The sequence below is a fragment of the Tinamus guttatus genome, unplaced genomic scaffold (genome assembly GCF_059628265.1).
Source record: "Tinamus guttatus ecotype Peru unplaced genomic scaffold, ASM5962826v1 Tinamus_guttatus_pri_ptg000297l, whole genome shotgun sequence".
In the NCBI taxonomy this organism is placed as follows: Eukaryota; Metazoa; Chordata; class Aves; order Tinamiformes; family Tinamidae; genus Tinamus; species Tinamus guttatus.
In genome coordinates, this window is record NW_028288831.1 from 1,042,982 (window position 1) to 1,055,145 (window position 12,164).

General features: G+C 43.3%; 1 protein-coding gene across 1 annotated transcript in view; it reads left to right on the forward strand.

Moving 5' to 3' along the window:
• The window catches only part of BRINP1 (BMP/retinoic acid inducible neural specific 1), an 84,853-nt gene that overhangs the window by 18,329 nt on the left and 54,360 nt on the right, over window positions 1-12,164 (forward strand). Inside the window, exon 2 of the mRNA XM_088527957.1 lies at window positions 9,473-9,740. Coding sequence (XP_088384083.1) covers window positions 9,523-9,740 — 218 coding nt within the window. The 5' untranslated portion in view covers window positions 9,473-9,522. The remainder of the gene's footprint in view (window positions 1-9,472; window positions 9,741-12,164) is intronic.

Consider the following 12,164-nt stretch of genomic DNA (forward strand, 5'->3'; position numbering starts at 1 on the left):
TTGAGCTTCTAATTTAATATGCTGTTCTGAATTAAGAGTTAATGTGATATTTGATTATCTTTTTGCAATGAGATCCAACCCAAGCCCCATTGCCTTCAATAGCCCTTCCAGCAGAACCTATTGGCTGCTGAGCTGTAGATGTGCAGCCAGAGCAGGAGATCAGCACTCAAGATACCTGGTTTTCTATTCCAGAAACTGCCAGTAAACTGGTGCTATCTGTGGCTATTACACATTTGTAGCTCACATTTCTAGCCTGAATTTAATTTCTTATGTATTAAGTTCCTATATATGCCTATAAAAGCCTCTCTATAGGGTGACAGGGCAGTATGTAGAGCTGAATCTGAGGCTTTTCAGCCTCAGATCAGTGGCCTGCATGCTAAAGAGCATGCATTTCTGAATGCTTAAATCAGCAGCTCTGTCTCTGTGGGTGATTCATATAACAACCGTACGGCACCAGGCCACATTCCTCTTTCAGGACCAGGTGTATTAAGCCCACATTAGCAACTCGTCTTCCCAACGCTGGCTCTAGTCGTGGCTCTGCTCCTCTCTGGACATCTGAACTTGCCTCTGGCACCATCTGCTAGGAGTTTTGCCCAGGGTCTAGGTAGTGTCTGCAGGAGCCTCTGAGTCAAGATTCATGAGATCTTATGGCCAGAGTAAGTCTTTAGTAGCTTGATGTGACAGTAGATGTCTTCGATGAGAATTTCCAGCCAACAGCAACTCTGAGTCTATTTTGCTCCCCTCTTGAGCTGTGCCCTGGTTCTTTTGGCTTCATCCAGTGTGAAAGGTGGCAGATTCTGGTGCCAGTAGGAAGTTAAATGGTCCTTTGCGTCGTGGCATGCAGGAATGTCATTACAGGAGCAGCAGGAGCAGGACCAGGAGAAGCCATGGCCTGGGGATTTTAACCCCCTGTGCAGCTCCAGCCAGGGATGCAAAACACAAAAGATGAGAAGAACTAAGTTCCTTTCTGAGGGGCAAAAAAAGTAGGAAGATACACAATTTGCAAGGACCATTAGGTAAGTACAGCTTCTTAGCATACAAAAAGGGTTGGTTTTCCTGAACCCCTTGGAGCAGGGCCCACTCTGTGTGTACATGGTGTGAAGTGCCCTGCTCAGGAATGAACTTCAGAACTAAAATAATATTGCACAGAATGTCTGGTTTGGGATAACAGTTGACCTTTTGGATTGAACACCACACTATTGCACTTCAGGGCAGTTTTGGTATTGATTTTTCTTTTGAGCCCTCTGCTTACCAGTCCAAAAATGGTTGCAATGGAATATATTAGATTGGAAAGACTGGCACACAAAGTGGGGTAGGCATGAAAGCAAGAAGCAGGGCTTCTGGACTCCGACCTGCTCTTTAAGCTCAGGTGTCCAATTACCCTCTTTTGGAATTTTATCATAAAAATAGAGAGAATAGTAAGTATTTTTGTTTGTGTGTATTATGTAGGGCAGGTGTTTAGATGAAATCTCATTCCATAATACAAAAAAAAAGGATAAAATTAATTTGGGCATTTCCTTCTATGCATAAATTACAATAAGAATTTTGGCTCACTCAAAGCGTACTGTTTAAGAAAACACTTCATTTTGGGTTTCAATGTATATTGCTCAACATTCAATGAAAAACAAAATCTTCAACCAATCCTTTCCAAACAGAAAACTCAACACATTCTGTTCCAAAGAAAAGCTGACTTTATCAAAATGCTCTTTTTTTTCCCTTCCCCCCTAAATCAACAAAATTCTACAAAGTGTTTTGCCTCTGATGAATTGGCATTTTTCTGACATAAAAATGAGCAATCCAAAAAAATTCTAGGCAGCTCTGTGGCAAGTCTTAGCTGATTCCGGAATGGTAGCGTGAAGGTGCGTAGGAAGGATATTGCAAGGAGATGTAGTGCTGTACTGCGACTTAAGTGATTTGGGTTGAATTCCTGGAGCAGTTATAAAATGATCTGGGACAAGCCATTAATATACCCTGTCTCTCAATTTCCATTCTGCAAAATAGGAAAAACAGCATTTCCTGATCTCCTAGAGCTACTGCAAGGATAAAAACCTATTAGCACTTATGAGATTACTGGAGTTTGATATGAGATGTATGAATACTGAAGAAGGCAGAAGACAGCTGCATTTTGGTGTAACTTAGAATGAAATTATGGCCATGTGGTCTAGCTAGGACAATAATTTAATAAGAGTAGGAATAATTTCAAGTTCAGGGCAGTGTTTAATAGAAATCAGTGCTCGCCACCCACCATTTTTTTTATAAGCAGTTCAGAAAAGTGCAATTTATCATTATTATTATCATCTATATTCATTCTATCTCTGCCACTTCACAAATGAGAGGACTTCCTCACAAACATCTACAAAGCTATCTCATTATCCAACCTCCCTATTTATAACTCCCATTTATGACAATAGCTATGAAAATCTTGCCAAAGTAGGGCTGCTGGTGTGCTGACACCACTGCTCAGCCCGCTGAGCGGTATTATCTCACTGTTCCCTTGCATTCCCCCATCTGTCCCCGGCCATCTGGTGTCCTTGGTCTTCTAATTAGATTGTAAGCTTTTGGGGGCATGGGCAGTCTTTTTGGTTTCTGTTTGCACAGCACCTAGCACGGTACCACTCGAACCCAGATTTAGCAGGACAATGTTGAGAATGTGGCTCTTCATCACACGTCTGATTGCACAGAGAGGAGATCCTACTGATTTGGTTTCAGATATACTGAGCACTGAATCCCTTTTCTAACCTGGACCTGAACCTGGAATTCTGACCAATGGTCTTAGCATCTTGGCCAGTAAAGATCAGGGTCAGATTTATAACAGGGACTAATAGCATTTTATCCCATCTGCTAACACAGTCCAACAGCACCTGATGATGTGACTTAGTAGAAGTTGCTTGCCTGCCACAGCTCTTGGCTTTTGAGCTTCTGCCTCTGATCCTCACTGTAATGACACCGGTGGTTTATAATTAGCTGTAGTGCAGGGACAAATGAGCTGAAATCAGGTACCTGATTGTTACCAATGTGATTCTAGCCTCACTATAGGCAGGGAGTAATTAGAATTCCTGCACAAAATCGGCTCCCTTTAGGCTGCTGGTTGAACTGCATTAATAACGAAGGATTCGTAGGGCACTTTTGGTTCACTGAATATTCTGACAAGTTGTAAGCAAAGTGTTGACTAGCTGAAAAGGAAAACCTTTTTCTTTCTCAAAGTCACTTGGGGTCAAAAGAAATATTTTTATCACTGTTCTTTTTTTAAGAGGCTGGAAGGACCATTCAAAAGAAAAAAAAAAAAGGTGGAAAAAAAGAGAAAAAACCCCACAAACCTCCAAGTAATTTCAAATGGAAATTTGGAAATATTTCTCCTTGGTGCTCTCAAAACCAAAACATTGCTTTTTTTTTTTTCAGCCTGAAAAATTAGGCAAAACTTATGTGAATGCAGGACTGTGTTGGTATTTTCAAAGAGGCATTTCTCATCTCCCCTCATCCCTACATTGTTTCAGTTGATGAACGTCCCTTAAATTTAACTGCTCATGCATATTTCATATTAAAATAGATAAAGAAAAGGTGGAAATCTGGACACTGAACAGAGCAGAATTGCTGAAGTTTGGAGAGGGATTCGCACACTGCTTCCTGAAATGAAGAACTCCCACCTCCATAGCGAGGGAGCTCTGCAGTCATTTGGGACTTTATGATGTTGCATGCCAAAGTCATCCAGAAAGTCAGAGCAAGTGCTGGATTGCTGTTCCATCTCTCACTCCAATTAGACATGAGCCTCTGTAGTTTGATCTAGGGTAGAAATGGCCAAATTCTGCATTTCTAGAGGCTGAGTTTACCCCCAGAACTTATCATGACTCAGTGAATTCTGACAGACTCAGCTGGTTTACCTTCCCCATCCCTTTCCATTCATTCTTCCCATTTTCCCCTGGCTCCAGCATACACATGTAAATGCCCCCCAGTTTGTCTGTCTCACTGGCCAGCATTTCCAGCAGACATCCAAAATTGCTTCACAGGCAAGATCTGCATCCAGCACCTCCATGCGCCATCCCAGAATTATGTTCAGAGCATAAATGATGCCAGTCTAGTTGCACCCAGTAACTTAAAGTGTAAAACAGTAATTATCTGCCTGGCAGGAATGCAAAGGCACAGTTAACTTAAAGCAAAAGTGTAGCTGAGCAAAATCTTAAGAGAATATCTCCCATGCTTAAAATTAAGCATAAACTTAAGTTGCTTGCTGAAATGAGGTCAGACATTTGTCACTTTGCAGGGTCGAGCTCTAAACTAACATAAGCTGTTTCATCTCTCCCCTGACATTTCACTCTTTTACTCATTTATCAGCATCCTAAAGCAGTGTGAAGTTGCTGCAGAACAGAAGTGTTTCAGATACAAATAGCAATTGTTAGCCCCTTCCCTCTGCTAAATGGCAGCAGGCAGAAACCTCTCTCAACCTGCCAAGAACCAAATGTGGGACACAAGAAAGAATTATTGGTGCATGAAGCTTAAAGAGATAGGGGTCTTATTTCTTTACTGCAAATAATGCATTCAGTAATTTCTTTTTCCTGAGTCTGTATTTCTGACGGAAATAGTTTACAACAACGAGCCCGAGAAAACAGAAGGGATGTGTGCAAGATCAATTTGAATCTAACAGAAGGGGTAAATGAAAGGTATATAGGTTAGATGAAAGGTTTAAAATTCCAGGAGGCAGAGAAAAAGTGTACAGCTTAAAGCAAGAAATGGAGTCAGAGCTCCTGCGTTCTGCCTTCCCGTTTGGCTATGCAGCTTTGCCGATGTGAAACAGATCTGACAGTATCGTTTTGTGCAAGATCTATCATTCTGAGCTAGCCCACTGTATAGAAATTACCTTTTAAGTGGCTAAGTAGAGACCCAACTTAATTTCATTCTTCTTATTTCAAGAAACAACAGGAATAACAGCACTTGCCTGCCTTACTAGAATGCTGAGAGCTTTAATTAATGTCTCTAATTCAATTTGAACTCCTTGGATAAAAGGCACTGCCTTGTGACAGCAAAGGTATTGCCCAAAATAGAATATAATTAACACACAGATATCAATCACAATGAAATTAAGTGTACATTCAAATACAGCTTGCACTTTACAGAAAGTACCTGCCTATTTTTCCTCCAAGAGTCTTGAAGAAAGATTCATAAAACAAGGAACATTAAATGCTCCGGGCTGAATTCAGATTAGAACATGGCCATATTAAACTACCGAACAAACTAAGAGGGACTGCAAAAGAAATGTACATTTTCTTTGATGGATGTACCTTCAGGATGGACAATGCTAGAAAGTGACTGTACCATGACAAATAACCAGCACTTCTGAAATTTTCGTCTTGCACTTTTTATTTACCCTTAATGCTCACCTATGTCCTGCCTCACTCACCAATCACATTTATTAACAGAGATGACACTCGCATGGTCATGTTTATTGGCATGAACCAGGAGGAGTTACATTGCTGCATAACTGAGCAATGTTTCCAAGTGGAAACGGGCTAAGGAGCTTGACTTCTTCTTAACTGCCATGTTATAAACAAAGCTCTCTGATTCCTTGAGAGATTTGTGTTCATTGCTTTTAGGACAGGAATGCCTAGTGAGTCACATTGCAGCAGGGCTACATTTTGCTAAGTGGTAAACACAAAAGATGTCTTCTCCAGCAAGTTCACAGTTCAGATCTGTCACATATAAATACTATTGCATTTCCAAGCTAACAAGTATAAAGCAAACCAAAAAAGCAGGAAAGGGCATAGTCCCAGATTGTAGAGGGTTTGAAGTGCTCAGAATTTTTGGATTCTTGAGTCAAAACCCAATGTATGTAATGCTCCCATCCTCAGCTGTCCTCTAGAGATTGCTTTTGTACTGAATGCAGTTTATAGTTAGGCTTGGATCATCTACCAAAAGGCTGCATAGATGGAGACATTCCCTTTCTGCCCCTTTTTGCCTTGTTCCCTTTGCAAAATCCCCAGAACACGTCTTACATCAGTGGAGCTCCATAATGCCAAGTAACAAATTAATTTCAGACTCCAACTTGTTAGTAGTTAGATTGACTAGACCTCACAATATTGCCTTAGAAACAAAATGATCCCACTTTACTAAGCTTTATGGCTTCCACGGGACCAGGCCTGTGGTATGTATTAATATTTAATGTGAAACAACATCTTTGCAGGAGAAACAAGAATGGGGAAGGGGGAAAGATACTACTAAAAAATTAAACTTGGTTTTGTGATAGTTGTCTAGCCCAAGTTGTGTTGTGCCGTGCTCCATAGCCTCAGGCACCATGCCCTGTTCTCGGCACTGATACTTCCAGCCTGTTTCCAGACCTTCTTCCAGTTATCTCAAGAAATGCTCTTTCCAGTCTTAACCTCTAATTAAGAGATATCACAACTCAATTTGTCCTGACTCTAACCTCGACCTAAAAGGAAAGGGAGGGAGGATAAAGAGGAGAGAAGATTAGTGAATACACCCCCCCCCCTTTTTTTTTCTAAGCTGAAGTTTCCCCAATGTGATGCTCACGTGTGAGATTACAGAGCAGGGATTTCTCTGAAATCCATTTCATTTTGCTCTTCTATGATTTCAGTACTTGCACTGTACTGGCAACTGGAGCTGAGCTATCACTCCAGCTTGGTATGTAAATTCTCCCTTTCTCTCTTTGCAATAGAAATTCAATAGAAAGTAAAATGTTTAAAGGAAAACGGATCCAGATTGGCTGATGAAGGAAGTGGTTATGGAAGAGTTTAATGAACAGACAACTAAGTGAGCTTGGGCAACATGTACAGAACAACAGATCGTTATCAGCAGCAAATCCGCATACCCGTTTGACAACAAATGTGCTGACTCTGCAGCTGTTAAGAGTGGAGGGAGAGCACTGGAGAAACGTGAGGAGCAATGGGAAAGAGAAGTAGTCCAAGCAGAAGACCAGGAGAAAAGAATTTCTGAACTGCAATCTGGAAATGCCAAGGGTGGGATGAAGCTGAGAACATCAGGATCAGCTCAGATTCATGACTGCAATAAGTGCAAGCAGAGCTGTATCATAGCCTACTGGGAATACACTGTATTCCCTTTGCTTTGAGGCAGGAAACTCCTGAAGACCCATTTTGGTAAGATAGGGTAGAACCAATGCTTGTTGTCAGGTAAAAGGCTGAAGCACAGAAAATTGCCACGCATGAAGTAAGCGTCAATGGTGACGGCTAATAATAAATATATCTCCAAAACAGTAACACCATCCTCAGGCAAGAGCTACAAGTGCTATTAAGTTTAGTAGTAATAAAGTTCTATTTGCAATTAGAAAGGAGTTTTTATGTGCCCAACAGAAAAAGCCAACATTCTTTGCTTTTCCCGTACTTCTTTTTTTCTTACATTTTTCATTTAATGCAACAGCTGACTGTCTTTTTTAACCAGACCTACACAACTCCGTTTTGTCAAGCGCTGCGGAGCTCAGTGCAGCTCTGCAGACACATGCTGTGCACACGTGCAGACTCCTACGCAAACACACACTCGGCGATCCGGCTCCCCGTCGCGCTCCTGGGTTCAGTGCACCTGCACAGAAGACGTGCACACTCGCTGCTATGGACTACACCATGCACCCAGGGAAACCTCCTGCAGTAGAAGAGTTGGTCACAGTTGCTGGTGCTCCCTGGTGCATCCCATACCCTCACGCCACCCAAGCGCAGTCAGTGTTGCAGGTGTGCGTGGCACCTCCAGCACACCTCAGTGTGGCCTCTCCTACACTCCTAGTGAGACCCTTTTGCTCCCTGGAATTACAGTCTTTCAGAGGGTCTACGGTGGAGTTAGACCGATGACCACAAGAGCTGTGTGGAGATCTATAAGTCTGAAACCAGCTCTCATTGTAGCAGAGTTCTGCATAGTCTAATTTCTCCTGCTTTAAAGATTAGCTCCAGCCTCTCTATACTATATTCTCCAGGAATAGGTGGGTTTTGGCTGCTCCGAAGACAGGTTTTGTCTGGATCTGTGCACCCAGAGTGGGAGATGCAGCCGCGAGATGCCTCTGCGTGGCTGGGCACATCCCTCCGTACCGCAGCGAGGCAGCCAGATGGACAGGAGGTGGGCAGGAGGAGGAACACGTCCTGCTTGGGGAGACGGCTCTTTCAGAGCAGCATCAACAACTCCCAGCAAGTGCAGTGTAGATGTTTAGCTCCGATTAATAGGGAATACAAGCTGGGCGGCTGCTACAGCCTCTTTGCTGCTGCGCAGCAGAAGGGGAAGAGCAGCACGTTAGGCAGGGTGCCGGCTAATCAAGCAGCTCACCTTCCACCGACGGAGCACAAGGCTTCATTTGGAGAGGGGGCATCACGCCAGCAGCGTGACTGTGGAGGCGGATGATCTAATGGCTGCATCGCTGGAAACGGGAGTCAGGAGACGAGGGCTCTCTTCCAGTTGTATAGATGGCTTGTTGTGTAACCTTTGGCAAGGCGTTTCACCCCTCTGTTTCCCTTCCCACTCATCATATGTCTTGTCTATTTAGACATTAAACACATCGGGGAGAGAAACTGGCTCATGCTGGGGCTGCCTGCAGCCACGATTTGACAGAGGGGCTGGGCAGAGGGCAGCCCCTCGCACGCGGGGGACTCTGCCCTGCACCAGGTGGTGTGAAGCATCCCCTTAAGCTCCCTAGTAAATCTACCACTGCTGAATGTGCATGTTCAATGCATCACCCTGTGCAGCCTTGATCTTGAAAAGAGCCTCCAGGTCCCAGCATAATCCAAAGAGCAGCAGACCCTGCCCTTCCCCACCAAACGCACACGTCCCAAACACCCAGGCAGAAAAGTGGGTTGGGGTGATCTTTATCTTTCAAAGTTCAGCAGGATTTCATAGGGGTGCATATGTGTCTGTCCATGTGTCCTCATTTGCTGGATAATTATTTTGTTTTATTTCTTTTTCTTTTCTTTTTTTTTTTTTTTTGGGCAATGCTTTAAAGGAAAAGCTGGGTCTTTATAGATTGCTCAGGTTGCATGGAGTATGGATGACAGATCATCAGAGAGACATGAAAGGAGAAGACATGTCTCTCTGGCACGACATTAAAGAGACAATAAATGGGTAATTGTAGCCTAGGGTGCGACCACTTTCTGAGTCCAGCCCTCGCTCATCTTTGCGGCATTGCAAAGAACTTCACAAGGGAAATGATGGACAAGCTGGGGTGAGGATATCTCAGGCCAGGACCTGGTCATTTCAAATGTGATATATGCTTATAAGGTTAAAAGTATCACTTAGGTGCATGAATAAAACACTGCCAAATACTCTAAGATGTTAACATAGACGGACTGAAGGCTTTTAAAATTTGATTTTTCATGTCTCTCTTCACCCTGAGAGAAGTTTGTCAAAGGATCAAAGCAATTCCAATTTTAAAACTCTCTTTCTCTCCCTCTTCCTCTCCCTCTCCCTCTCCCCCACCATCTCTCTGTCTCTCTCTGTCTCTTTCCTTCTTCCTCTTCCCTCTCTGTTTCAACAGGACTCCACAGAATGGAGCAAGAATGAGAGGAAAAAGGCAGACAGAAAAGCATGAACTGGAGGCTTGTTGAGTTCCTCTACCTCCTGTTTATATGGGACCATATACTAGTACAGCCCTCCCACCAGGACCCAGCTGCTACCAACCAACATGTCTCCAAGGAATTTGATTGGCTTATTTCAGACAGGGGGCCTTTCCACCACTCGCGGAGCTACTTATCCTTTGTGGAAAGACATCGTCAAGGATTTACAACCAGATATAAAATATACAGGTATGTTGGTTTCCTACAGCACTTTGCTTAGGTTGTTAGGGGATGGAAACACGGCTAACTCCCATGGAGCTAAGGCTTGCAGTCAGTGGTGAGGCATGTCACTGTCCCTATTCCACCTGTATGTGCTTCTTTGGTTCTTCACCACCCTCAGCTGGCAATGCAAGTTGCTTCAGACTCGCAGAGGTAATGTGTTAATAGCAAGATAAAGGCACTGAAGAATCATGGCAATGAGCACAGTGAAGATCAAGACAGAGAGAGGCCAAAGGCGTGGGTCTGCTCTTCATGTGGGAACAGGTTAACCAGAGAGGGGCACGGACATGTTCATCAAAATGAACGTACCCATGGGCAGACCAGTAATCCACACCAACCTCATGCATATGTACTTGCAACAGCTTAAGGTTTGCGCAGGCAGGAACAGATATAAAGATGCTAAGACACATTTCAGTACATTAGTTCTCACACTGCTGTGCATGCACCACCACTTTGTACTGCCTACCACAGGCCTTTGCAGTTTATCTCCTTGTATGAGTCAGACTTGCTTCCAGAAATATGAGCTTGATTTAAAATCCATTCCAATAAAAAAAAATAAAAGAATAGGCAGAATTAAGATTTTGCTTTGCCTTCTAGGGAAGAGCAAAGGCTTCAAAACCTGTTTCAAACTCTTCTTGGCATCTTATAATACTTATAAAGGTACTTTTCTTATTTTATTATAAAAAGCTTAGATGCTTCTGTGAGCCCCCTATTACAACAACAGGTGTTTTGGAGGGAAGGGGAATAAGTCAGCAAATGTCATGAGATTTAGGCTAAAACCATAAGAGACTGCACAACTCTCATAGACATGTGCAAATTTACATAATTATATAGTCCTGTTGCATTACTTGCAAACACAAATACACAAACTAGTAGGTAGGAAAACAGCAGTTAATAACCTGCTGTAAACACACACACAGATACACACACACTGTTATGGGGGGTAACAGAAAAACCACGTGTGTGCAGGCAGCACTTTCCCATGGGCAGAAAGCCAAAACTCTTGCAGAGTATTAGCAGCAGGCTAGACATTATCTATGTATGGGGAAGAAAAATGAGTTGAGCTCATCTTTGGGCCTCCAGGGAGGCAGCATCCCCTCCCCTCACCCAAGATTGCAGAATGAGGGAAGATTAAAAAAGGGTAGGAGACACTGTCCCGTCTTGTCCTCCTCATTCAAAACAGCCCAGAGGGGAAGAAACAGCCCCCAAAACTAGAAAATATGCTGCCACATTTCCTTGAACTATGTCTCGCTGACTTTGCTGCACAGAGCAGAGAAAACATGCATTTTTAATAGACTTTTTTTTTTCCTGGTGTACACCCAGCTTCCCCAGCTGCACTGCCTGAGAGCATACACTGGCTGAGAATGCAAATCTCGGTCCCACATAGTGTCCCTAGCAGCAGCCCTGCCCTTTGCTAAAGAGCTGTTCAGCCCTGAATGCCATCGCAGCAGTCTACAGGGACTGCAGCGGGAGGGAAATATATGCAATGTATGTGTTCAGACACATCTAAGAACTGTCACTGCAGGTCAGGCCAAAGATCCATCAAGTCCAGGATCCTGTCGCGGAGAATCATGGAGAAACAGGGCTGGAAGGACCTTGAGAGGTCATTTAATCCCTGCCTCTTCCCCAAGGCAAGATCAGCCATACCTGTGTCACATTTGATGGAGGTTTGTGGGTAACCTCTTCTGAAAGGCTCCCCATGCCGGGGAATTCACACCCACCGCAGGCAGCCCATTCCACAGCTTTGATGTCCCCACCTTCATAAAGGAGCTAAAAATCTCTTCTGTAGCGCGTTCAGCCTGTGATCTCTAGTTTTATCTACTATGGGTTGAGGAAGAAATTCCCCATGTGTTTGTAGGAGAGCACTAAGAATTGAGGACTTAAGGTTCTCCTTTTGGAGCAAACACCATGATCTTTTCCATGGAAACCTTCCAGCTCCAAAGGATCAGGAGTTTAGGCACTCCCAGCTCAGGTGAGCTACATCTAACTGTTTTATAAGTTATTAGCAGACAATTCTGGATTTTTCTAATTCTCTTTTGATCCAAATTGTGTATCCAAACTCTCCTATGCCAATTAGTTACATAGTATAATGGCATTGTGGAAAAAATGCCATCTCCTTTTGTTTGTTGGAAAACTGAACTCTTCATTTTATTGGATATTCCCTTCTCTTTGTGGCACTGAGAACAGAGAAAACATATTGCCTCATCCCCCTCAGTTAAAACATGCTTGCAGGGACTCTCCCAATCAGGAGAATCAAACCACAGAGGAGAGGCTTGCAGTGACATCCACCCTTATTGCATGTTATGTCTTTTCATACACACACTCTCTTCAAAAGAAGACTTTCGTAGTATTAAATATATAACAAAATGTTACAGGATGAAAGATGTAAATAAG